A 24,352-nucleotide genomic window follows, 5' to 3' on the forward strand; every position below is an offset into this window, starting at 1 on the left:
CTAGTCCTCCTGCTTCTATTCTCTTCTGCTGGTCCTCCTGCTTCTATTCTCTTCTGCTGGTCCTCCTGGTTTTATTCTCTTCTGCCAGTCCTCCTGCTTCTATTCTCTTCTGCCGGTCCTCCTGCTTCTATTCTCTTCTGCCAGTCCTCCTGCTTCTATTCTCTTCTGCCAGTCCTCCTGCTTCTATTCTCTTCTGCTAGTCCTCCTGCTTCTATTCTCTTCTGCTGGTCCTCCTGCTTCTATTCTCTTCTGCTGGTCCTCCTGCTTCTATTCTCTTCTGCTGGTCCTCCTGCTTCTATTCTCTTCTGCTAGTCCTCCTGCTTCTATTCTCTTCTGCTAGTCCTCCTGCTTCTATTCTCTTCTGCTGGTCCTCCTGCTTCTATTCTCTTCTGCTAGTCCTCCTGCTTCTATTCTCTTCTGCTAGTCCTCCTGCTTCTATTCTCTTCTGCTAGTCCTCCTGCTTCTATTCTCTTCTGCTGGTCCTCCTGCTTCTATTCTCTTCTGCTGGTCCTCCTGCTTCTATTCTCTTCTGCTGGTCCTCCTGCTTCTATTCTCTTCTGCTGGTCCTCCTGCTTCTATTCTCTTCTGCTAGTCCTCCTGCTTCTATTCTCTTCTGCTAGTCCTCCTGGTTTTATTCTCTTCTGCTAGTCCTCCTGGTTTTATTCTCTTCTGCTGGTCCTCCTGCTTCTATTCTCTTCTGCTAGTCCTCCTGCTTCTATTCTCTTCTGCTAGTCCTCCTGCTTCTATTCTCTTCTGCTAGTCCTCCTGCTTCTATTCTCTTCTGCTGGTCCTCCTGCTTCTATTCTCTTCTGCTGGTCCTCCTGCTTCTATTCTCTTCTGCTAGTCCTCCTGCTTCTATTCTCTTCTGCTGGTCCTCCTGGTTTTATTCTCTTCTGCTAGTCCTCCTGGTTTTATTCTCTTCTGCTGGTCCTCCTGCTTCTATTCTCTTCTGCTGGTCCTCCTGCTTCTATTCTCTTCTGCTGGTCCTCCTGCTTCTATTCTCTTCTGCTGGTCCTCCTGCTTCTATTCTCTTCTGCTAGTCCTCCTGCTTCTATTCTCTTCTGCTGGTCCTCCTGCTTCTATTCTCTTCTGCTAGTCCTCCTGCTTCTATTCTCTTCTGCTGGTCCTCCTGCTTCTATTCTCTTCTGCTGGTCCTCCTGCTTCTATTCTCTTCTGCTGGTCCTCCTGCTTCTATTCTCTTCTGCTGGTCCTCCTGCTTCTATTCTCTTCTGCTGGTCCTCCTGCTTCTATTCTCTTCTGCTGGTCCTCCTGCTTCTATTCTCTTCTGCTGGTCCTCCTGCTTCTATTCTCTTCTGCTAGTCCTCCTGCTTCTATTCTCTTCTGCTGGTCCTCCTGGTTTTATTCTCTTCTGCTAGTCCTCCTGGTTTTATTCTCTTCTGCTAGTCCTCCTGGTTTTATTCTCTTCTGCTGGTCCTCCTGCTTCTATTCTCTTCTGCTAGTCCTCCTGCTTCTATTCTCTTCTGCTGGTCCTCCTGCTTCTATTCTCTTCTGCTGGTCCTCCTGCTTCTATTCTCTTTTGCTGGTCCTCCTGCTTCTATTCTCTTCTGCTGGTCCTCCTGCTTCTATTATCTTCTGCTGGTCCTCCTGGTTTTTGACCCTTGCCTGTTTTCTGGACTCCGTACCTGCCTGCCCTGACCTCCAGCCTGATGGGACTGTCACATACAAGCTAAACATTTGTAAAAGAAATGGAGCACTATTTGACTTTCTTGTGTCTTTTACGCATCTGTGGGCTAAAGATCAGCGTGTGCAAGGCACCTACTCCTTCCTTTTCTTCTTCTGTGGATTGTATATGCCGGTTGGCAAATAACTTTAAGGTGCATTACCGCCATCAACTGGACTGGAGTGTGGAGCAGAGACAGGGAAGATCTAAATCCCTTAAACTAAGGGAACAAAATACATAATTAAATTCTACATCCCCTGAAGTTTTTCCCCACTAGTTCACTTAATCCTGTCTCTTCAAGCCCATTACTCCTCAAATCGAATAACGTGCTCCCTTTCTCTCTCATATTTCTGCCACTGAAATAGAACTTGTTCCACTGTCTCCATCTCCTCCTGACAATGATCACACCTCCCAGTCGGATGTTTCCCCGACACTTTCACTGTACTATTGAGCCTGGTGTGTCCCAGTCTCAGCCTGGTGTGTCCCTGTCTCAGCCTGGTGTGTCCCAGTCTCAGCCTGGTGTGTCCCAGTCTCAGACTGGTGTGTCCCTGTCTCAGCCTGGTGTGTCCCAGTCTCAGCCTGGTGTGTCCCAGTCTCAGCCTGGTGTGTCCCAGTCTCAGCCTGGTGTGTCCCAGTCTCAGCCTGGTGTGTCCCAGTCTCAGCCTGGTGTGTCCCAGTCTCAGCCTGGTGTGTCCCAGTCTCAGCCTGGTGTGTCCCAGTCTCAGCCTGGTGTGTCCCAGTCTCAGCCTGGTGTGTCCCTGTCTCAGCCTGGTGTGTCCCAGTGTCAGCCTGGTGTGTCCCAGTCTCAGACTGGTGTGTCCCTGTCTCAGCCTGGTGTGTCCCAGTCTCAGCCTGGTGTGTCCCAGTCTCAGCCTGGTGTGTCCCAGTCTCAGCCTGGTGTGTCCCTGTCTCAGCCTGGTGTGTCCCAGTCTCAGCCTGGTGTGTCCCAGTCTCAGCCTGGTGTGTCCCAGTCTCAGCCTGGTGTGTCCCAGTCTCAGCCTGGTGTGTCCCTGTCTCAGCCTGGTGTGTCCCAGTCTCAGCCTGGTGTGTCCCAGTCTCAGCCTGGTGTGTCCCTGTCTCAGCCTGGTGTGTCCCAGTCTCAGCCTGGTGTGTCCCAGTCTCAGCCTGGTGTGTCCCTGTCTCAGCCTGGTGTGTCCCAGTCTCAGCCTGGTGTGTCCCTGTCTCAGCCTGGTGTGTCCCAGTCTCAGCCTGGTGTGTCCCTGTCTCAGCCTGGTGTGTCCCTGTCTCAGCCTGGTGTGTCCCAGTCTCAGCCTGGTGTGTCCCAGTCTCAGCCTGGTGTGTCCCAGTCTCAGCCTGGTGTGTCCCAGTCTCAGCCTGGTGTGTCCCTGTCTCAGCCTGGTGTGTCCCAGTCTCAGCCTGGTGTGTCCCAGTCTCAGCCTGGTGTGTCCCAGTCTCAGCCTGGTGTGTCCCTGTCTCAGCCTGGTGTGTCCCAGTCTCAGCCTGGTGTGTCCCAGTCTCAGCCTGGTGTGTCCCAGTCTCAGCCTGGTGTGTCCCTGTCTCAGCCTGGTGTGTCCCTGTCTCAGCCTGGTGTGTCCCAGTCTCAGCCTGGTGTGTCCCAGTCTCAGCCTGGTGTGTCCCAGTCTCAGCCTGGTGTGTCCCAGTCTCAGCCTGGTGTGTCCCAGTCTCAGCCTGGTTTGTCCCAGTCTCAGCCTGGTGTGTCCCTGTCTCAGCCTGGTGTGTCCCAGTCTCAGCCTGGTGTGTCCCAGTCTCAGCCTGGTGTGTCCCAGTCTCAGCCTGGTGTGTCCCTGTCTCAGCCTGGTGTGTCCCTGTCTCAGCCTGGTGTGTCCCAGTCTCAGCCTGGTGTGTCCCAGTCTCAGCCTGGTGTGTCCCAGTCTCAGCCTGGTGTGTCCCAGTCTCAGCCTGGTGTGTCCCAGTCTCAGCCTGGTGTGTCCCTGTCTCAGCCTGGTGTGTCCCTGTCTCAGCCTGGTGTGTCCCAGTCTCAGCCTGGTGTGTCCCAGTCTCAGCCTGGTGTGTCCCAGTCTCAGCCTGGTGTGTCCCTGTCTCAGCCTGGTGTGTCCCAGTCTCAGCCTGGTGTGTCCCTGTCTCAGCCTGGTGTGTCCCAGTCTCAGCCTGGTGTGTCCCAGTCTCAGCCTGGTGTGTCCCAGTCTCAGCCTGGTGTGTCCCAGTCTCAGCCTTGTGACTACACTGTCCTCCCTTCTCTCTCGGCCTGAGGACCTCCCTGCCCCCACATGTTCCTGGATCTTATACAGGTGTCTTCCCTTTCTCTCCTTGTTCCACAACTCCTACCATTTGTTTTTAACCACTGTTCTTATTAACCCCTTGGCTTCTGCTTTACTGATTGACAATTCCATCTCAACACTAGGATGTTTTAAGAGGCTGCTTGGCAATAATATCCACTTCCTCTTTCCCGTCTACTCCCACATGAGCTGGTACCCAGAGGAACATAACAAACACCCCCCTATACCCCCTCTGTTTCACCCAATGCAAACACTGTAAGACCTCATACAATACATCCTGTCTGCTCTGAGACACATGATTTTCAACTCATCAGTGCTGCACATGAGTCAGAGCAGATGACTTGCACAAGGCACCACTATCAGACTTAACATATGGACCCATGACATCACACATCCCTCCTGTAGCCCTTAGATTTGTGGAATTTGTAGTTTTTCATGTGGAATTCTGTAGTTTTTATATGACACCGTTGTCATGCTACCATCATGCTACGGTATTTCAATAATCGAGGAGTGGTTGTTGTCTGTTTTGGCTGCTGCCACTTATAAATAATTATATTATAACTATTCTGTTCTTGCCAGGGATATTACAATGACCAGCCCTCTTTCAATTGATTTAAAACATGAATCCTTTCCTCCCTTCTCCCTCTCTCCTCCCTTACCCTCCTCTCCTCCTCCTCCTCCCCCCTCTCCTCCTTTCTCCCACTGTCCTCCCTTCCTCTCCCCCTTCCATTCCCCTCTCCTCCTCCTTCCCCTCTCCTCCCTTCCCCTCCTCTCCTCCTTTTCTCCCCAGAGTCCCCATTGATCTGACAAGGATGGATTGGTGAGAGTCAAAGCAATCCTAACCTAGCTTCCACTTATCCAGCCACAGGTCAGTGATTATTGACCAGTATTAGAACAGAACAGGGCATGATTATCTGCTGGTCCCAGATCTGCTTGACTGTCTTGTCAAATCCTACGTGACAATGACCATAGGAGTTGGCAAGACAGCACACAAACAGATCTGGGACCAGGCTACTGTGCTGCTGCTACTTCTGCTGCTCCAAGTCCCTCCTCTTTCCTTCCATCAGGCTCCATGTCCCTATCGCCAAGGAGGGAGGAAGGAAAGGAGGAAGGATGCATAAAGTATTAGAATTGGTCCTGAGCTGCTGTGTCACGTCCGGACCAGCGGAGGGTGTTGTTGTGTAGTTTTGGTCAGGACGTGGCAGAGTATGTCTGTGTATGTGTGTTCTGGGTGTTGTATTTCTATGTGGGTCTGTGTGGCTCCCGATCAGGGACAGCTGGTGATCGTTGTTCCTGATTGGGAGTCATATATTTAGGAGTATGTTTGTCACTTGGGTTTGTGGGTGGTTGTGCTAACACTGCTAGTCTTTTGGTTGTAGTTAGCCTGTCGTGGTTATTGGTTTCCTGTGTATACTTTGCTTTAATGTATTATTCTTTTCATTAAAAGATGAGTATCCACATTCCGTCTGCAGTTTGGTCCATACAACACGGCTTCAACTATTATGACATGCTGGTCCCTCCTCTTCCCTTTCCTCAGGCTCTATGTCCCTATTGCCAAGGAGAGAGGAAGGAAAGGAGGAAGGATGCATTTAATAAGTATTACAACAGGGCTCTAAGCTGCTACCGGTCCCTCCTCTTCCCTTCCCTCTGGCTCTATGTCCCCATCACCAAGGAGAGAGGAAGGAAAGGAGGAAGGATGCATAAAGTATTAGAATGGGTCCTGAGCTGCTGGTCCCTCCTCTTCCATCCCTCAGGCTCTATGTCCCCATCACCAAGGAGAGAGGAAGGAAAGGAGGAAGGATGAATAAAGTATTAGAATGGGTCCTGAGCTGCTGGTCCCTCCTCTTCCATCCCTCAGGCTCTGAATACAGCAGAACACCACGTCCAGACATTTAGACAGGAATGTCATCTCCTTCTCAACAGAGCATGACAAACAGGAAAAACACATTCCTGGAAATGAACATTTTGCAGTCTTTTTATTTATTTTATTTGACCTTTATTTAACTAGGCAAGTCAGTTAATAACAAATTCTTATTTACAATGACGGCCTACCGGAAGGCAAAAGGCATCCTGCGGGTCTCCTGCGGGGATGGCTGGGATTAAAAATAGAAATCTAGGACAAAACACACATCACGACAAGAGAGACACCACAACACTACATAAAGAGAGACCTAAGACAACAACACAGCATGGTAGCAACACAACATGACAACAACATGGTAGCAGCACAAAACATGGTACAAACATTATTGGGCACAGACAACAACACAAAGGGCAAGAAGGTAGAGACAATACATCACGCGACGCAGCCACAACTGTCAGTAAGAGTGTCCCTGCTTGAGTCTTTGAATAAAGAGATGTGGAGATAAAACCGTCTAGAGTCAGCGGATAACATCCAGGACTGTGTTTGTGTGTCGATCATCAAACGATATGCTGACTGTGTATATGTCTGTGTATGCTGAGTGTGTATATGTCTGTGTATGCTGACTGTGTATATGTCTGTGTATGCTGACTGTGTATATGTCTGTGTATGCTGACTGTGTATGTGTCTGTGTATGCTGACTGTGTATGTGTCTGTGTATGCTGACTGTGTATATGTCTGTGTATGCTGACTGTGTATATGTCTGTGTATGCTGACTGTGTATATGTCTGTGTATGCTGACTGTGTATGCTGACTGTGTATATGTCTGTGTATGCTGACTGTGTATATGTCTGTGTATGCTGACTGTGTATATGTCTGTGTATGCTGACTGTGTATGTGTCTGTGTATGCTGACTGTGTATATGTCTGTGTATGCTGACTGTGTATGTGTCTGTGTATGCTGACTGTGTATATGTCTGTGTATGCTGACTGTGTATATGTCTGTGTATGCTGACTGTGTATGTGTCTGTGTATGCTGACTGTGTATATGTCTGTGTATGCTGACTGTGTATATGTCTGTGTATGCTGACTGTGTCTGTGTATGCTGACTGTGTATGTGTCTGTGTATGCTTACTGTGTATGTGTCTGTGTATGCTGACTGTGTATATGTCTGTGTATGCTGACTGTGTCTGTGTATGCTGACTGTGTATGTGTCTGTGTATGCTGACTGTGTATGTCTGTGTATGCTGACTGTGTATGTGTCTGTGTATGTGTCTGTGTATGCTGACTGTGTATATGTCTGTGTATGCTGACTGTGTATGCTGACTGTGTATATGTCTGTGTATGCTGACTGTGTATATGTCTGTGTATGCTGACTGTGTATATGTCTGTGTATGCTGACTGTGTCTGTGTATGCTGACTGTGTATATGTCTGTGTATGCTGACTGTGTATATGTCTGTGTATGCTGACTGTGTATGTGTCTGTGTATGCTGACTGTGTATATGTCTGTGTATGCTGACTGTGTATGTGTCTGTGTATGCTGACTGTGTATATGTCTGTGTATGCTGACTGTGTATATGTCTGTGTATGCTGACTGTGTCTGTGTATGCTGACTGTGTATGTGTCTGTGTATGCTTACTGTGTCTGTGTATGCTGACTGTGTATGTGTCTGCATATGCTTACTGTGTATGTCTGTGTATGCTGACTGTGTATGTGTCTGTGTATGCTGACTGTGTATATGTCTGTGTATGCTGACTGTGTCTGTGTACGCTGACTGTGTATATGTCTGTGTATGCTGACTGTGTATGTCTGTGTATGCTGACTGTGTATGTGTCTGTGTATGCTGACTGTGTATGTGTCTGTGTATGCTGACTGTGTATGTGTCTGTGTATGCTGACTGTGTATATGTCTGTGTATGCTGACTGTGTCTGTGTATGCTGACTGTGTATGTGTCTGTGTATGCTGACTGTGTATATGTCTGTGTATGCTGACTGTGTATGTGTCTGTGTATGCTGAGTGTGTATATGTCTGTGTATGCTGACTGTGTATGTGTCTGTGTATGCTGACTGTGTATGTGTCTGTGTATGCTGACTGTGTATGTGTCTGTGTATGCTGAGTGTGTATATGTCTGTGTATGCTGACTGTGTATGTGTCTGTGTATGCTGACTGTGTATGTGTCTGTGTATGCTGACTGTGTATGTGTCTGTGTATGCTGACTGTGTATGTGTCTGTGTATGCTGACTGTGTATATGTCTGTGTATGCTGACTGTGTATATGTCTGTGTATGCTGACTGTGTATATGTCTGTGTATGCTGACTGTGTATGCTGACTGTGTATATGTCTGTGTATGCTGACTGTGTATATGTCTGTGTATGCTGACTGTGTATATGTCTGTGTATGCTGACTGTGTATATGTCTGTGTATGCTGACTGTGTATATGTCTGTGTATGCTGACTGTGTATGTGTCTGTGTATGCTGACTGTGTATATGTCTGTGTATGCTGACTGTGTATGTGTCTGTGTATGCTGACTGTGTATATGTCTGTGTATGCTGACTGTGTATATGTCTGTGTATGCTGACTGTGTCTGTGTATGCTGACTGTGTATGTGTCTGTGTATGCTTACTGTGTCTGTGTATGCTGACTGTGTATGTGTCTGCATATGCTTACTGTGTATGTCTGTGTATGCTGACTGTGTATGTGTCTGTGTATGCTGACTGTGTATATGTCTGTGTATGCTGACTGTGTCTGTGTATGCTGACTGTGTATATGTCTGTGTATGCTGACTGTGTATGTCTGTGTATGCTGACTGTGTATGTGTCTGTGTATGCTGACTGTGTATGTGTCTGTGTATGCTGACTGTGTATGTGTCTGTGTATGCTGACTGTGTATATGTCTGTGTATGCTGACTGTGTCTGTGTATGCTGACTGTGTATGTGTCTGTGTATGCTGACTGTGTATATGTCTGTGTATGCTGACTGTGTATGTGTCTGTGTATGCTGAGTGTGTATATGTCTGTGTATGCTGACTGTGTATGTGTCTGTGTATGCTGACTGTGTATGTGTCTATGTATGCTGACTGTGTATGTGTCTGTGTATGCTGAGTGTGTATATGTCTGTGTATGCTGACTGTGTATGTGTCTGTGTATGCTGACTATGTATATGTCTGTGTATGCTGACTGTGTCTGTGTATGCTGACTGTGTATGTGTCTGTGTATGCTGACTGTGTATATGTCTGTGTATGCTGACTGTGTATGTGTTTGTGTATGCTGAGTGTGTATATGTCTGTGTATGCTGACTGTGTATGTGTCTGTGTATGCTGACTGTGTATGTGTCTATGTATGCTGACTGTGTATGTGTCTGTGTATGCTGAGTGTGTATATGTCTGTGTATGCTGACTGTGTATGTGTCTGTGTATGCTGACTGTGTATGTGTCTGTGTATGCTGACTGTGTATGTGTCTGTGTATGCTGACTGTGTATATGTCTGTGTATGCTGAGTGTAAACACATGTTCCACAACACCTGCTGCGGTTGGGCTTTTAGAATAACTGAGACACACTAAGAGGTGTAGTGGTTGTATGGACCATAGTGAGACATAGGGATTGTATGGACCATAGTGAGGCATAGTGATTGTATGGACCATAGTGAGGCATAGTGATTGTATTGACCATAGTGAGGCATAGTGATTGTATGGACCATAGTGAGGCATAGTGATTGTATGGACCATAGTGAGGCATAGTGATTGTATGGACCATAGTGAGGCATAGTGATTGTATTGACCATAGTGAGGCATAGTGATTGTATGGACCATAGTGAGGCATAGTGATTGTATGGACCATAGTGAGGCATAGTGATTGTATGGACCATAGTGAGGCATAGTGATTGTATGGACCATAGTGAGGCATAGTGATTGTATGGACCATAGTGAGGCATAGTGATTGTATGGACCATAGTGAGGCATAGTGATTGTATGGACCATAGTGAGGCATAGTGATTGTATGGACCATAGTGAGGCATAGTGATTGTATGGACCATAGTGAGGCATAGTGATTGTATAGACCATAGTGAGGCATAGTGATTGTATGGACCATAGTGAGGCATAGTGATTGTATGGACCATAGTGAGACATTATAAATGTTATGTGGTTTTAGAAAATACTGAGGCGTAGATGAATGCAATATCCTCACTGTTGTCTCAGATATTCCAGGTACAGGTTGATCTATATTGACTGATAACAGGGATTAGGTGATGTTGAAGGTACAGGTTGATCTATATTGACTGATAACAGGGATTAGGTGATGTTGAAGGTACAGGTTGATCTATATTGACTGATAACAGGGATTAGGTGATGTTGAAGGTACAGGTTGATCTATATTGACTGATAACAGGGATTAGGTGATGTTGAAGGTACAGGTTGATCTATATTGACTGATAACAGGGATTAGGTGATGTTGAAGGTACAGGTTGATCTATATTGACTGATAACAGGGATTAGGTGATGTTGAAGGTACAGGTTGATCTATATTGACTGATAACAGGGATTAGGTGATAAAGGAGAGCCACACACTCTAGGAGCTCAGATGTAATAACCTAACATCCAACGTTTGGACAGACAAGCTGTCTTTATCAGGGTATAATGACAGACACTGCTGGGTGACTAGTTTATAGAGAATACATCATGTAAAGGAACAGACAAGCTGTCTTTATCAGGGTATAATGACAGACACTGCTGGGTGACTAGTTTATAGAGAATACATCATGTAAAGGAACAGACAAGATGTCTTTATCAGGGTATAATGACAGACACTGCTGGGTGACTAGTTTATAGAGAATACATCATGTAAAGGAACAGACAAGCTGTCTTTATCAGGGTATAATGACAGACACTGCTGGGTGACTAGTTTATAGAGAATACATCATGTAAAGGAACAGACAAGATGTCTTTATCAGGGTATAATGACAGACACTGCTGGGTGACTAGTTTATAGTGTTAAAGGACACACACAGGTGTCTGTAATCATGTCCGGGTGTGGCCTGATATCGTTGGTTAATTCTCATATATTAAAATATCATACAAAAAACATAAATGGATAGCGTACGATCATAGATACAATTTGGCTACATAAGCCTACAAACATTTACAATAGAAAAATCACAATAATCACAAGAATGGCTTCAGATCAAAGTCAACGTTGAGACCGAAGGGAGCAAGGGTCTTTAAATTAAAGATCGTTTTAGCAATAAATTATTTTTAACCAGGTCAGTTGACTGAGAACACATTCTCATTTACAGCAACAACCTGGGGAACAGTTACAGGGATGAATGAGCCAATTGGAAACTGGGGATGATTAGGTGACCATGATGGTATGAGGGACAGCTTGGGAATTTAGCCTGGACACCAGGGTTAACACCCCCACTCTTACAATAATGCCATGGGATCTTTAATGACCTCAGAGAGTCAGGACACCCATTTAACATCCCATCCAAAAGACAGCACCCTACACTGCCCTGGGATACATTTTTTAGACCAGAGGAAAGAGTGCCTCCCACTGGCCCTCCGACACCACTTCCAGCAGCATCTGGTCTCTCATCCAGGGACTGACCAGGACCAAACCTGCTTAGCTTCAGAAGTAAGCCAGCAGTGGGCTGCAGGGTGGTATGCTGCTGGCTATAATTTAATTCAATTATCGAGGTCACCTCCTCTCCTCGGGAGGGTGACATGTTTGATGCCAATGTAACGTAGAGACAAAATCGAGTGGTTTGCTTCCAAAAAGTGGGCCGCAGCTGGGTAAAGTCGAGTTTTTGCACCTAATGATGCTCTGAGATTCGTACTTTTAATTCGCGCTTTGTTTGACCCATATCATTTTTACAAGTTATAAAATAACTGCCTTAGTGGAGCACGTGATAACACCTTTGATTGGGATCTGTTTCCCTGTTTGGGGGTGTTTGAAGGATCTACATTTATAAGTGCCATTGCATTGAGCACAGCCATTACACTTGTAATTTCCATCCAGTAGGGGCGCAAATAGACGTTGTTCAGGAATATCTTGGGGTGGTAAATCAGAGTTGACCAATTGGTCTGTGAGATTTCTGCCCCGCGAGAATACGACCAAGGGTATAGTATTACCGATACTGTCATCGGATTTTAGAATGTGCCAATGTTTGTGAACGATTCCCTTAATTTGTTCAGAGCACTTTGAATAGCGGGTAGTTAGAACGCAAGAATGCTTCTTTTTGCCAGACTGTCCTAAAAAGGTCATGTCTCGCTTTGTTTAGTATTTTTTTCAATGGTAGCAATAATCTGATCATTCTTTGTACCCCCTCTCCTTGAATTTTCTTTGTGTCTCAGCCATATTTCTGTCAAAATATGATAGTTTTTTTGCAAATACTTTTGGACAGAATTGGCTGTAGGGCAAACTATTTTTCAAGGTTAGTGGGTGACAACTATCAGCCTTCAACAAATCGTTACGATCAGTAGGTTTCCTGTAAAGATCAGGACTCTCATTATCTTCACACAAGATCAGAAGATCCAGAAAACTGATTTGACGTCAGATACATTGGAAATCTCAGATGCTCAGAACAGGAGTTAAGAAAAGCATGGAACGCCTGGAGCAGTTCTGCATCACCCCTCCATAGAACAAAAATATCATCAATATACCGTTTCCAAATAATGATGTTAGGCAAGAAAACATATAACTCAGTGTTACCATCTATAGGTTATATAACAGTGTTACCATCTATAGGTTATATAACAGTGTACCATCTATAGGTTATATAACAGTGTTACCATCTATAGGTTATATAACAGTGTTACCATCTATACGTTATATAACAGTGTTACCATCTATAGGTTATATAACAGTGTACCATCTATAGGTTATATAACGGTGTACCATCTATAAGTTATATAACATTGTTACCATCTATAGGTTTTATAACAGTGTTACCATCTATAGGTTATATAACAGTGTTACCATCTATAGGTTATATAACAGTGTTACCATCTATAGGTTATATAACAGTGTTACCATCTATAGGTTATAAAACAGTGTTACCATCTATAGGTTATATAACAGTGTTACCATCTATAGGTTATATAACAGTGTTACCATCTATAGGTTATATAACAGTGTTACCATCTATAGGTTATATAACAGTGTTACCATCTATAGGTTATATAACAGTGTACCATCTATAGGTTATATAACAGTGTTACCATCTATAGGTTATATAACAGTGTTACCATCTATAGGTTATATAACAGTGTTACCATCTATAGGTTATATAACAGTGTACCATCTATAGGTTATATAACAGTGTTACCATCTATAGGTTATATAACAGTGTTACCATCTATAGGTTATATAACAGTGTTACCATCTATAGGTTATATAACGGTGTACCATCTATAAGTTATATAACATTGTTACCATCTATAGGTTATATAACATTGTTACCATCTATAGGTTATATAACAGTGTTACCATCTATAGGTTATATAACAGTGTACCATCTATAGGTTATATAACAGTGTTACCATCTATAGGTTATATAACAGTGTTAGCATCTATAGGTTATATAACAGTGTACCATCTATAGGTTATATAACAGTGTTAACATCTATAGGTTATATAACAGTGTTACCATCTATAGGTTATATAACAGTGTACCATCTATAGGTTATATAACAGTGTTACCATCTATAGGTTATATAACAGTGTTACCATCTATAGGTTATATAACAGTGTTACCATCTATAGGTTATATAACAGTGTTACCATCTATAGGTTATATAACAGTGTTACCATCTATAGGTTATATAACAGTGTTACCATCTATAGGTTATATAACAGTGTTACCATCTATAGGTTATATAACAGTGTTACCATCTATAGGTTATATAACAGTGTTACCATCTATAGGTTATATAACAGTGTTACCATCTATAGGTTATATAACAGTGTTACCATGTATAGGTTATATAACAGTGTTACCATCTATAGGTTATATAACAGTGTTACCATCTATAGGTTATATAACAGTGTTACCATGTATAGGTTATATAACAGTGTTACCATGTATAGGTTATATAACAGTGTTACCATCTATAGGTTATATAACAGTGTTACCATCTATAGGTTATATAACAGTGTTACCATCTATAGGTTATATAACAGTGTTACCATCTATAGGTTATATAACAGTGTTACCATCTATAGGTTATATAACAGTGTTACCATCTATAGGTTATATAACAGTGTTACCATGTATAGGTTATATAACAGTGTACCAAACAGTAGTCAATATAGGATCTTCATCTAGAGTCTGCTTCCTGAGTTCCTCCTTGCTTGCCTGTCACCCTAGACGTGTTATCAATGAAATAACTCCCGGACTCCAAATGATTTGCGACAGAGGTCATTATTTTGCGTTTGTAAAAAGACCTATAACAATAGAGATTGTTTATAAAACACAGCTATAGTGCAGATCTAGGATCAGATTTAACTAACCCCAAATGAACCATTATGAGTCAAGTCGATGGTAATGAGTTGACATGGGACCTGATCCTAGATAAGCAGTCCTACTCTGAGATGCTTTATGAACTCCCTGACCTGAGGCCAGTGCTTAAAGGCAACCAGGAGGCACCTTCCACTTGTTCTGGTTCAGTCAGTTCAGGAAGTCTGTGAAAGGAGAAAACTGAGAAGGACCTCTCTGTCAGCTAACCGATGAATGTTGCACCATACTGTCGCCACACACACACAGCTGTTGGTGGCATGTGTGTTGCAAGTGTGTCGTCTGCTGCACTGAGCAGAAGAAGGGTCATGTGACGGCCTCAGTCACACACACACCATTCAACCGCCCACACTCCTGCATGACCAACACACCACTCCTCCTGTGTAGTCCCTCTACCACAGTAACCATGGGAGTGTTTCCAGGGAGTAAATCGGTTGTGAAGTGTAACCTTTTCACAGTTGATATCCTGGGGCAGCGACTGTCTCCTTGTCATCCAGAGACCAAGAAACATACTGAACGTGTTCTAGTCTTGCTGTGCTGTAGTACATAGTTTACCTGCAAAACTAACACTGAAAAGTCATACAGACCTGCATTAGATCGCTGTGAAAAATCAGACTAACAATATAAAACCCATTTCAGTTCAAAGAAAAGAGTGGTACTATTGATTACAACTTTGTAGAACATTGATTATTTTATTGAATATTGAAAACATTTACACACATCATGGATGATAATGTACAGTCATATATTTCTTGCTATACAATTACCATATGGCAAAGATGGACAGATCAAGACACATAAAAGACGACCCACTGCACAAGCTTCAGAAAGTTACATTATGCAGTACTTCCAGAGGAGTATCTCCAAGAGTCTCCACTGTTTTTGGGTCATTCCACGAAATGAGGGCCTTTTGCATCCCTTTGATATTTTAGGTATAAAATGAGCACCAATATTGAAGTTGAAAAGCCTGTTATATTAAATGAAGTGCCATTTAATATAGACCACATGGAGAATTCAATAAATCAGATTTTATATGAATAGACTTCAGCATTTTGAAATGTCCCTCCGTGCACCCTCTCTGACTTCTAGGAAGATTAACCCCAACATTTCTCCATCATTGTAAAGACCTAGTTATTTTGTGATTAGTGATTCAGTCCCTCATTTTAAGGTCAACCCTGTTACGTGAATTGAACTCTCATTTTAATATGGTGAAAATATTCCTATTTTAAATATTTCTTCCCAAAGAAACATTGAACATCTAGTAGTCAAATCATAGTGTCAAAACAGGTGAGCTGGTTCTACTCTTTATGTCCATTTCCTGGTGTTTTGTGGAGTAAAACTGAGCGGGTCGAGCATAACAAGTCAACCCTGTTACCTTCAGATAGACAGGCTAGAAATGTTTTAACAATTAAAAATGTTTTGGGAAGCTAGCCTCCCCCTGTTGCACATACAGTAGCAAGCTTCCATTCCCCCTGTCACAAGGAGATTCATGGCTGATTTAAGATGAAATCGTCAACCCTGTTACGGTCGACCCTGTCACGGTCGACCCTGTTACGGTATTTGGCACTTACTATAGTAATTTTCTTCTTTATCCTCTTGAGATGGGAAACATATTTTGAATGAAGTTGAACATGTACTCTTTATGACAGAATGTTAAAATTAGGTGAAGTCAAACGTTTTCAAAAAGGCACCGAATTAGTAGAACGACCCTTTCGTTAATGCTTTATCCTGGGTACCAGTCTTTCATTTTTGGCTTGAGAGTTGGCAACGGAGTTGGCAAGAGCACAAACAGATCTGGGAGCAGGCTATAGAAGGAACAGATCTGGGAGCAGGCTATAGAAGGAGACAACAGATCTGGGAGCAGGCTATAGAAGGAGACAACAGATCTGAGAGCAGGCTATAGAAGGAGACAACAGATCTGAGAGCAGGCTATAGAAGGAGACAACAGATCTGGGAGCAGGCTATAGAAGGAGACAACAGATCTGGGACCAGGCTATAGAAGGAGACAACAGATCTGAGAGCAGGCTATAGAAGGAGACAACAGATCTGAGAGCAGGCTATAGAAGGAGACAACAGATCTGAGACCAGGCTATAGAAGGAACAGCTCTGGGAGCAGGCTATAGAAGGAGACAACAGATCTGAGAGCAGGCTATAGAAGGAGACAACAGCTCTGGGAGCAGGCTATAGAAGGAGACAACAGATCTGAGAGCAGGCTATAGAAGGAGACAACAGATCTGAGAGCAGGCTATAGAAGGAACAGATCTGAGAGCAGGCTATAGAAGGAGACAACAGATCTGAGAGCAGGCTATAGAAGGAACAGCTCTGAGAGCAGGCTATAGAAGGAACAGCTCTGAGAGCAGGCTATAGATCAGTGGAGGCTGCTGAGGGGAGGACAGCTCATAATAATGGCCAGAACAGAGTAAATTGAATAGTATCAAACACGTGTTTCATTCCATTCCAGCCATTATTATGAGCTGTCCTCCCCTCAGTAGCCTTGATCAGAGAGGACTTCCCCCTCTCTCCTTCTTCTTTCTTTCTCTCTCCCTCTCAACAGGTATATGTCCAGAAGTCTCTCTCTGAGTTCTTGGTGGGCACCCTAAATTCCCCTGTTCCCACCCCCCCTCCTTCCATCCCATGTTCCATCCCTCTTCTCACCCTCCCTCTCAACAGGTGCATGTCCAGAAGTCTTTATGAGGGTTCTTCTTGGCTGGCAGTCTGAATGAAGCTGTCCCTGTATAGGAGCCACAATACGACCCAGACACTCCTGTGTTGTTGAGAACCGGGGGAGGGGGTCTGGTCTGTCTCTTCAGCCTGGAGGCCAGGGCCATGAACACATCCTCCACGCTGTGCTGATGCCCCCCTCCTGGTTCTCCTGGTTCTCCTGGTTCTCCTCCTCCTGGGAGGCTTTTAGCAGACGTTTCAAACAGAATCATCCCGTGGGCCGCGGCAAACTTCTGGGCCTGATCCCGTGTCACCTGACCTTCGACCTCGATGGGGCAGGGGTCACAGCTGCAGGTGTCACGGAGGTCGCTCTTGTTGCCCACGAGGAACCTGCAGAGGGGGAGACAGATGGAGAGTTAAAAACGTTACAGGTTACAACCCAAAAGGCAATGTTGGCCACTACAGAGTATTCAAAACAATGTGTTTACTGTGTTGTTATTGTGTGTTGGTTGAGGTGTGTGTAACACAGCTGCCCAATGCTGACACAATACAGCTTTTCTGAATCTGATCCTGGCGATAGAGCTAGTTCCTCTGGGCCATGTGGAAATGATCAAGTGTAAAGGGGGCGCTTTAACAAAAAGGACAAATGGAATTGGGTTTTAATATGACTAACCTGGTTATCTCCTGTCCCAGTGAGTACCGTCAACACTCCTCTATCCAGGTTGTGTGTATATAACTAACCTGGTTATCTCCTGTCCCAGTGAGTACCGTCTACACTCCTCTATCCAGGTTGTGTGTATATAACTAACCTGGTTATCTCCTGTCCCAGTGAGTACCGTCTACACTCCTCTATCCAGGTTGTGTGTATATAACTAACCTGGTTATCTCCTGTCCCAGTGAGTACCGGCTACACTCCTCTATCCAGGTTGTGTGCATATAACTAACCTGGTTATCTCCTGTCCCAGTGAGTACCGGCTACACTCCTCTATCCAGGTTGTGTGTATATAACTAACCTGGTTATCTCCTGTCCCAGTGAGTACCGTCTACACTCCTCTATCCAGGTTGTGTGTATATAACTAACCTGGTTATCTCCTGTCCCAGTGAGTACCGTCAACACTCCTCTATCCAGGTTGTGTGTATTTATAACTAACCTGGTTATCTCCTGTCCCAGTGAGTACCGTCAACACTCCTCTATCCAGGTTGTGTGTATATAACTAACCTGGTTATCTCCTGTCCCAGTGAGTACCGTCTACACTCCTCTATCCAGGTTGTGTGTATATAACTAACCTGGTTATCTCCTGTCCCAGTGAGTACCGTCTACACTCCTCTATCCAGGTTGTGTGTATATAACTAACCTGGTTATCTCCTGTCCCAGTGAGTACCGTCTACACTCCTCTATCCAGGTTGTGTGTATATAACTAACCTGGTTATCTCCTGTCCCAGTGAGTACCGTCTACACTCCTCTATCCAGGTTGTGTGTATATAACTAACCTGGTTATCTCCTGTCCCAGTGAGTACCGTCTACACTCCTCTATCCAGGTTGTGTGTATATAACTAACCTGGTTATCTCCTGTCCCAGTGAGTACCGTCTACACTCCTCTATCCAGGTTGTGTGTATATAACTAACCTGGTTATCTCCTGTCCCAGTGAGTACCGTCTACACTCCTCTATCCAGGTTGTGTGTATATAACTAACCTGGTTATCTCCTGTCCCAGTGAGTACCGTCTACACTCCTCTATCCAGGTTGTGTGTATATAACTAACCTGGTTATCTCCTGTCCCAGTGAGTACCGTCTACACTCCTCTATCCAGGTTGTGTGTATATAACTAACCTGGTTATCTCCTGTCCCAGTGAGTACCGTCTAAACTCCTCTATCCAGGTTGTGTGTATATAACTAACCTGGTTATCTCCTGTCCCAGTGAGTACCGTCTACACTCCTCTATCCAGGTTGTGTGTATATAACTGACCTGGTTATCTCCTGTCCCAGTGAGTACCGTCTACACTCCTCTATCCAGGTTGTGTGTATATAACTGACCTGGTTATCTCCTGTCCCAGTGAGTACCGTCTACACTCCTCTATCCAGGTTGTGTGTATATAACTGACCTGGTTATCTCCTGTCCCAGTGAGTACCGTCTACACTCCTCTATCCAGGTTGTGTGTATATAACTAACCTGGTTATCTCCTGTCCCAGTGAGTACCGTCTACACTCCTCTATCCAGGTTGTGTGTATATAACTAACCTGGTTATCTCCTGTCCCAGTGAGTACCGTCTACACTCCTCTATCCAGGTTGTGTGTATATAACTAACCTGGTTATCTCCTGTCCCAGTGAGTACCGTCTACACTCCTCTATCCAGGTTGTGTGTATATAACTAACCTGGTTATCTCCTGTCCCAGTGAGTACCGTCTACACTCCTCTATCCAGGTTGTGTGTATATAACTGACCTGGTTATCTCCTGTCCCAGTGAGTACCGTCTACACTCCTCTATCCAGGTTGTGTGTATATAACTAACCTGGTTATCTCCTGTCCCAGTGAGTACCGTCTACACTCCTCTATCCAGGCTGGCAGGCCTCTGAAGCTGTCTGGTCTGGAGACGTCATAAATGAAGAGAACAGCATTAACGTTCCGATAGTACTGCTGGACCATAGACTTCCTGAAACGCTCCTGGCCCGCCGTGTCCCATAGCTGGAGCTGGAGGGAGAGAGATGGTTGGGGGGTTGAAACTATTCTACATGTGAGAGAAGGGGTTTTAGAGAGAGATGGAGAAAGAGGGGGAAGCAGACAGAGGGAGTGGGAGGCCTTTTCTCAATTAGATTTGCTCACCTCCTGCGTCCTCTCTCCTCCATCCTCTCTGTCCTCCTTTAAAAAAGGTCAAGTTAAACCAGGAGAGGCGGTGAGGAGAGGGAAAGTGGAAGAAAATGAGCTTGTATGAAATGAGACTTCTCCAATCGCGCGTCATTAGGCTAATGAGGTTTAGAGGGTGGAATCCCAAAATAAATGTATAAAGTGATAAAAACTTATTTTGATAGTTGGACAAGATATTTTATAGATAAAATGATAAGTAGCATAAATGTTTGCATGCATTTCTCCTTTGAGAAAAACAATAGCTGATTTAAAGGGGGCGTGGCAGATTTCAAGAGAGAGAGAGGGGGCGGGGAGAGAGAGAGAGGGCGGGGGGAGAGAGAGGGGGCGGGGGGAGAGAGAGGGGGCGGGGGGAGAGAGAGGGGGCGGGGGAGAGAGAGAGGGGCGGGGGAGAGAGAGGGGGCGGGGAGAGAGAGGGGCGGGGGGAGAGAGAGGGGCGGGGGGAGAGAGAGGGCTGCTGTATAAACTCTCTCACATTCGGGTTAGTCAGCAGATGATGTTATCCTACTTCATCAATATATCGACTCAGCAGATAGAAGACCAACGTCAATATAACGATTTCTCGTCACTTCTCTCATGATATGTGCATCCAATCAGAAGGTCAACCCTGTCTTACAGTAACCTCGAGTCTCTAAAGGCCTCTACCTATGATGTAAACGGAGCGCAGTTTGCATCGACTTCTACATACTTTTGTCCTGCTGCATTTTTGGAACGGACCGTATACGATGCTCTGTCACTCCGTTTCCGTAGACTGTCTAAAGGCAGTGGAATGTTTGGCTGTGATTAAATACATGGAGGACTTTTGGCCCCTAAACGAGATATGTGTTTTGAAGCAGTCTGAGGTAGGTCAGAGAGAGAAACACAGATTACACGAATGCCAAAAGGCAGAAATACATTATGTAAAATACTTGCAGGTGAGTAATGCTTGATTTAATTTGTCCTTGCACAATGGAACCAATTGGATAGTCCCAAAAGTGAAAACAGTATACCATGCAGGCAACCTAAGGCATCTCAAGTATTTGTAATATTTTAAATAAGTATTCTGCCCATGTCTGGCCTCCTCTATCTTTCTTTAACCCAGATGCAAAACAATGTTTTGTTCATCACCATGACATGCTTCCTCTATCATGTGGTCTGCCCTGCTCTGATAAAGAGAACAAAGGTTTCCCAATATCCCCTTTCATGTCTGTGTTTCCGTAAACACACACAAATCACATTGTTTAGCCCATCACTGATGTTACAATACTTTTCACAACATTAAATTAACCTACTAATGTTATGTGTTGTGTGCTGAGGTGAAAGGTTATTTATTTAACTAGGTAAGTCAGTTAAGAACAAATTCTTATTTACAATGACGGCCTGCACCGGCCAAACTCGGACGACGCTGGGCCAATTGTGCGCGTCCATATGGGACTCCCAATCACAGCCGGTTGTGATACAGCCTTTGTCATATGTGTCATAAAGATATAAAAGCATTGAAAATGTGGTTTGTTCTGTTGTATGTATGTATGTGTAACAGTATATCTTCCGTCCCTCTCCCCGCCCCAACCTGGGCTTGAACCAGGGACCCTCTGCACACATCAACAACTGACACCCCACGAAGCATCGTTACCCATCGCTCCACAAAAGCCACAGCCGTTGCAGAGCAAGGGGAAAAACTACTTCAGGTCTCACAGCGAGTGACGTCACCCGATAGAAACGATATTAGCGCGCACCACCACTAACTAACTAGCCATTTCACATCGGTTACACATGTAACTCTGAAACACACTAGTTTCAAGTTAAAAAGACTTCCATTGCATTCATACTTAGTGAACGTTGATCCAAGAGGCCAAACAAACAGTACTGTGTCAGTCCTTTCAACTGAGCCTTTAATGACACTTGGATATCCTACACTGGTTTAGGTCAAAAACGGACCATTTACATAGATTACATTTTGTTTCACCACACAGTAGTCATGTTAGTTAGTCCTGTACAAATACAACTATATTTCAAAGCATTTAAGACTGATAGACCAGAGATAGCACCACAGACTGATGTTCATGCGCAATAGTAGGCGCAGATTCAGCTGCAAACACAAAGGTTTAACGAGTAACGCTTACAAAGTGCAAATATCTATAGAAAAAAAAATTGTCTCAAAGAAATCAACACCACCTTCTCAAAATGCGTGAACATAAAAATGATGAGGCACATTTTCTTTACGCAGTGATTCTCTGGTGCATTAAATTGTGTAATGTACCAATTAATTACGACCCAACTCGTTCATAACATTTGCAAATAACGGTTTAAACGTTATACTTCTCTTACCTTGATTTTCTCGCCTTCGACCTCGACCAATCTCTCACGGAAATCGACACCGATGGTGGCTTCGGTTCGGTCGAGGAACTCACCGGCACAGAACCGGTAGGTGAGACAAGTTTTACCGACACCGGAGTCTCCGATCACGATGATCTTGAAGATCCGACACCGCGCGGAGGGCGAAGACACACTGGTGAAAGAGTTTGAGAACTCCAGGGATGATTCCATATCGCGTAAAAACTCTAATTAAAGAGTGATATCTAGGCTTCTCCAACTACTCCCAACAAGACAATATGTTATGTCGATGTCTTTGACGTTATATAAAAGTGGCAAAGTTAATGGCAACTCGCCGACTGGGCTATAAACTCTCCCTGGTTGTCATTGTCTGTGGAAGGAGCGGAGAGTTTAGAAACTCCCCTGATGCTAATTGTGCAACTTGTTGGCCGGTGGCCACCACGTATGACAGCACGGTAATAAAGCTCGCGAGAGGACGGGAGGAATCTATTTACTGTCGACGGAACGCCAGGGGGTTTCTAGGAAGTTCCACGCTTAATGAACGGCTCCTCTGTACAGGACAAGATTGTCTAGTAATTCCTCGTTTTTGTGTCTCTAGACTTCTATAACCATAGATAGACTCAATATGTCATCAATATTGTCTCTTACCACTCTGGAACACTGACATTAGGAGGCATAAAGGGACCACAGCTGAGGACGACAGTAACTGACTGACAGACTAACATGTACATCAAATGAATGTCTTTTTATTTATTTTAAAAAAAATTTTTATTCAAATACAGGTCAATAATTTACATTCTTACATTATACAAAACAGAACGCAGGTATTAATGAGAAAATACTGGAGCAAAAAAATGTATAAAAAAATAAACAATTCTAGTACAATTGTAATCACTCTGAAAAAATCTTATTGTAATGATTTAGGAAAATGTTATTCTTGTTGTTGTTCACTAGGGTTAATGTTTTAATAAAATAGTTAAATTCAATAAAAAAAAATAGTAATATTGGAATTTTTGTTTGTGTATGAAGAATTTGGCAACAAGAATATAAAAATTCACAATCATTTCAGTGGTCTTGTTATCATTGCAAGAGTAACATATTATATCTTTCATGTCAAAAACATGGGTCGTGTTCATAATGGTAAATAAGTATTTTGCAAGGTTTTCCCAAAATTCTGACACAAATTTATATTCAAAGAACGAGACAGATTCTCCCCTTTTTCACAGAAAACGCAGATATCATCAATAGCCACAAATGTGGATATCATAGAATTACATGGATATATCTTATGTAGAATGTTGAAGTGCACTTCCTTAACTTAGTTTGGTATACAATCTTTGTTAGGCCTTAACCATGCATTTTCCCAGACAATGTCAGGAATAAGCATGTTCCAGAAACATTTTCCTCTTGGTGTAAGTTGGTTTTGTGAATGGAGAATTTGTGTTATATATTTATTACAACAAGATTTCTCAAGTAAGCCCACGCCTTCCCTGTCGTACACTTCTGTTGATACTGAATATTTTGGAAGTATTAAGGTTTAATAGCACAGAACTATTTATATCTTTGTAAAACATGCGAATTACTTTAATAAAATTTTCACCAAATCCAAAAAGTTTAAGAGACCTAAAGAGAAATTGATGTTCAATTGTGTCAAAGGCTTTACAGAAGTCCAAAAATAAGACAACCGCATCTGAGTCAATAGCATCTGAATAATCTATAAGGTCCAAGACTAAAGGAATGTTAGAGCTGATGTGACGGCCCTTCATGAATCCTGTTTGAGTCTCATTTATAATGGTATCTATTCATTTCTTTAATCTTTTGCCATAAACCAGAGCAATCAATTTGTAATCAATATTTAATAAAGTAATTGGTCTCCAATTGTCAATGAGAGAAGGGTCTTTATTGGGCTTCGGAATCAGTGAAACAAGGCCCTGTTTCATAGTGGAGACCATTTCACCATTTTTAATGCAATCTGAAACATATTAAAAATCGGTCTTCTAGTAACTCCCCAAACTGTCTATAGAAGTCAACTGATAGGCCATCAGGGCCAGGAGATTTCCCTTTTTTTCATTGAATTCAGAGCCTCTCTAATTTCTTCAATTGACACAGGTGAATCACAAACTGAGTGGAAATCATCCTCAATTACAGGGACATAATTCTGAATGTGGCAAATGTAGCTTTCACAACCATCTTCCTGAAATTGAGAGCTGTAAAGGTTTTCATAAAAGGAATTGACAAATGATAATAT

The 24,352-nt window shown here is 43.7% G+C and overlaps 1 protein-coding gene across 1 annotated transcript; it reads right to left on the reverse strand.

Annotated features, from left to right (window-relative positions):
- Positions 1–16,358: 16,358 nt before the first annotated feature.
- Positions 16,359–22,523, reverse strand: LOC123744255 (ras-related protein Rab-33B-like). Its single transcript, XM_045723093.1, has 3 exons — positions 22,099–22,523; positions 19,442–19,620; positions 16,359–17,320 (listed from the first exon to the last, which is right to left on the reverse strand). The coding sequence occupies exons 1-3, from the start codon at positions 22,315–22,317 to the stop codon at positions 16,933–16,935; spliced, it is 786 nt and encodes a 261-aa protein (XP_045579049.1). The 5' UTR covers positions 22,318–22,523; the 3' UTR covers positions 16,359–16,932.
- Positions 22,524–24,352: the final 1,829 nt, after the last annotated feature.

The sequence above is a fragment of the Salmo salar genome, chromosome ssa08 (genome assembly GCF_905237065.1).
Source record: "Salmo salar chromosome ssa08, Ssal_v3.1, whole genome shotgun sequence".
Taxonomy (NCBI): domain Eukaryota; kingdom Metazoa; phylum Chordata; class Actinopteri; order Salmoniformes; family Salmonidae; genus Salmo; species Salmo salar.

Excerpts from the sequence above, each read along its gene's own strand:
- LOC123744255 (XM_045723093.1), bottom strand. The coding sequence starts at position 22,317 with ATGGAATCATCCCTGGAGTTCTCAAACTCTTTCACCAGTGTGTCTTCG. Across the intron at positions 19,621-22,098 it reads TCGAAGGCGAGAAAATCAAG|CTCCAGCTATGGGACACGGC; the intron begins GTAAGAGAAGTA and ends CTCTCCCTCCAG. Across the intron at positions 17,321-19,441 it reads CTGGGACAGGAGATAACCAG|GTTCCTCGTGGGCAACAAGA; the intron begins GTTAGTTATATA and ends CCCCCTCTGCAG.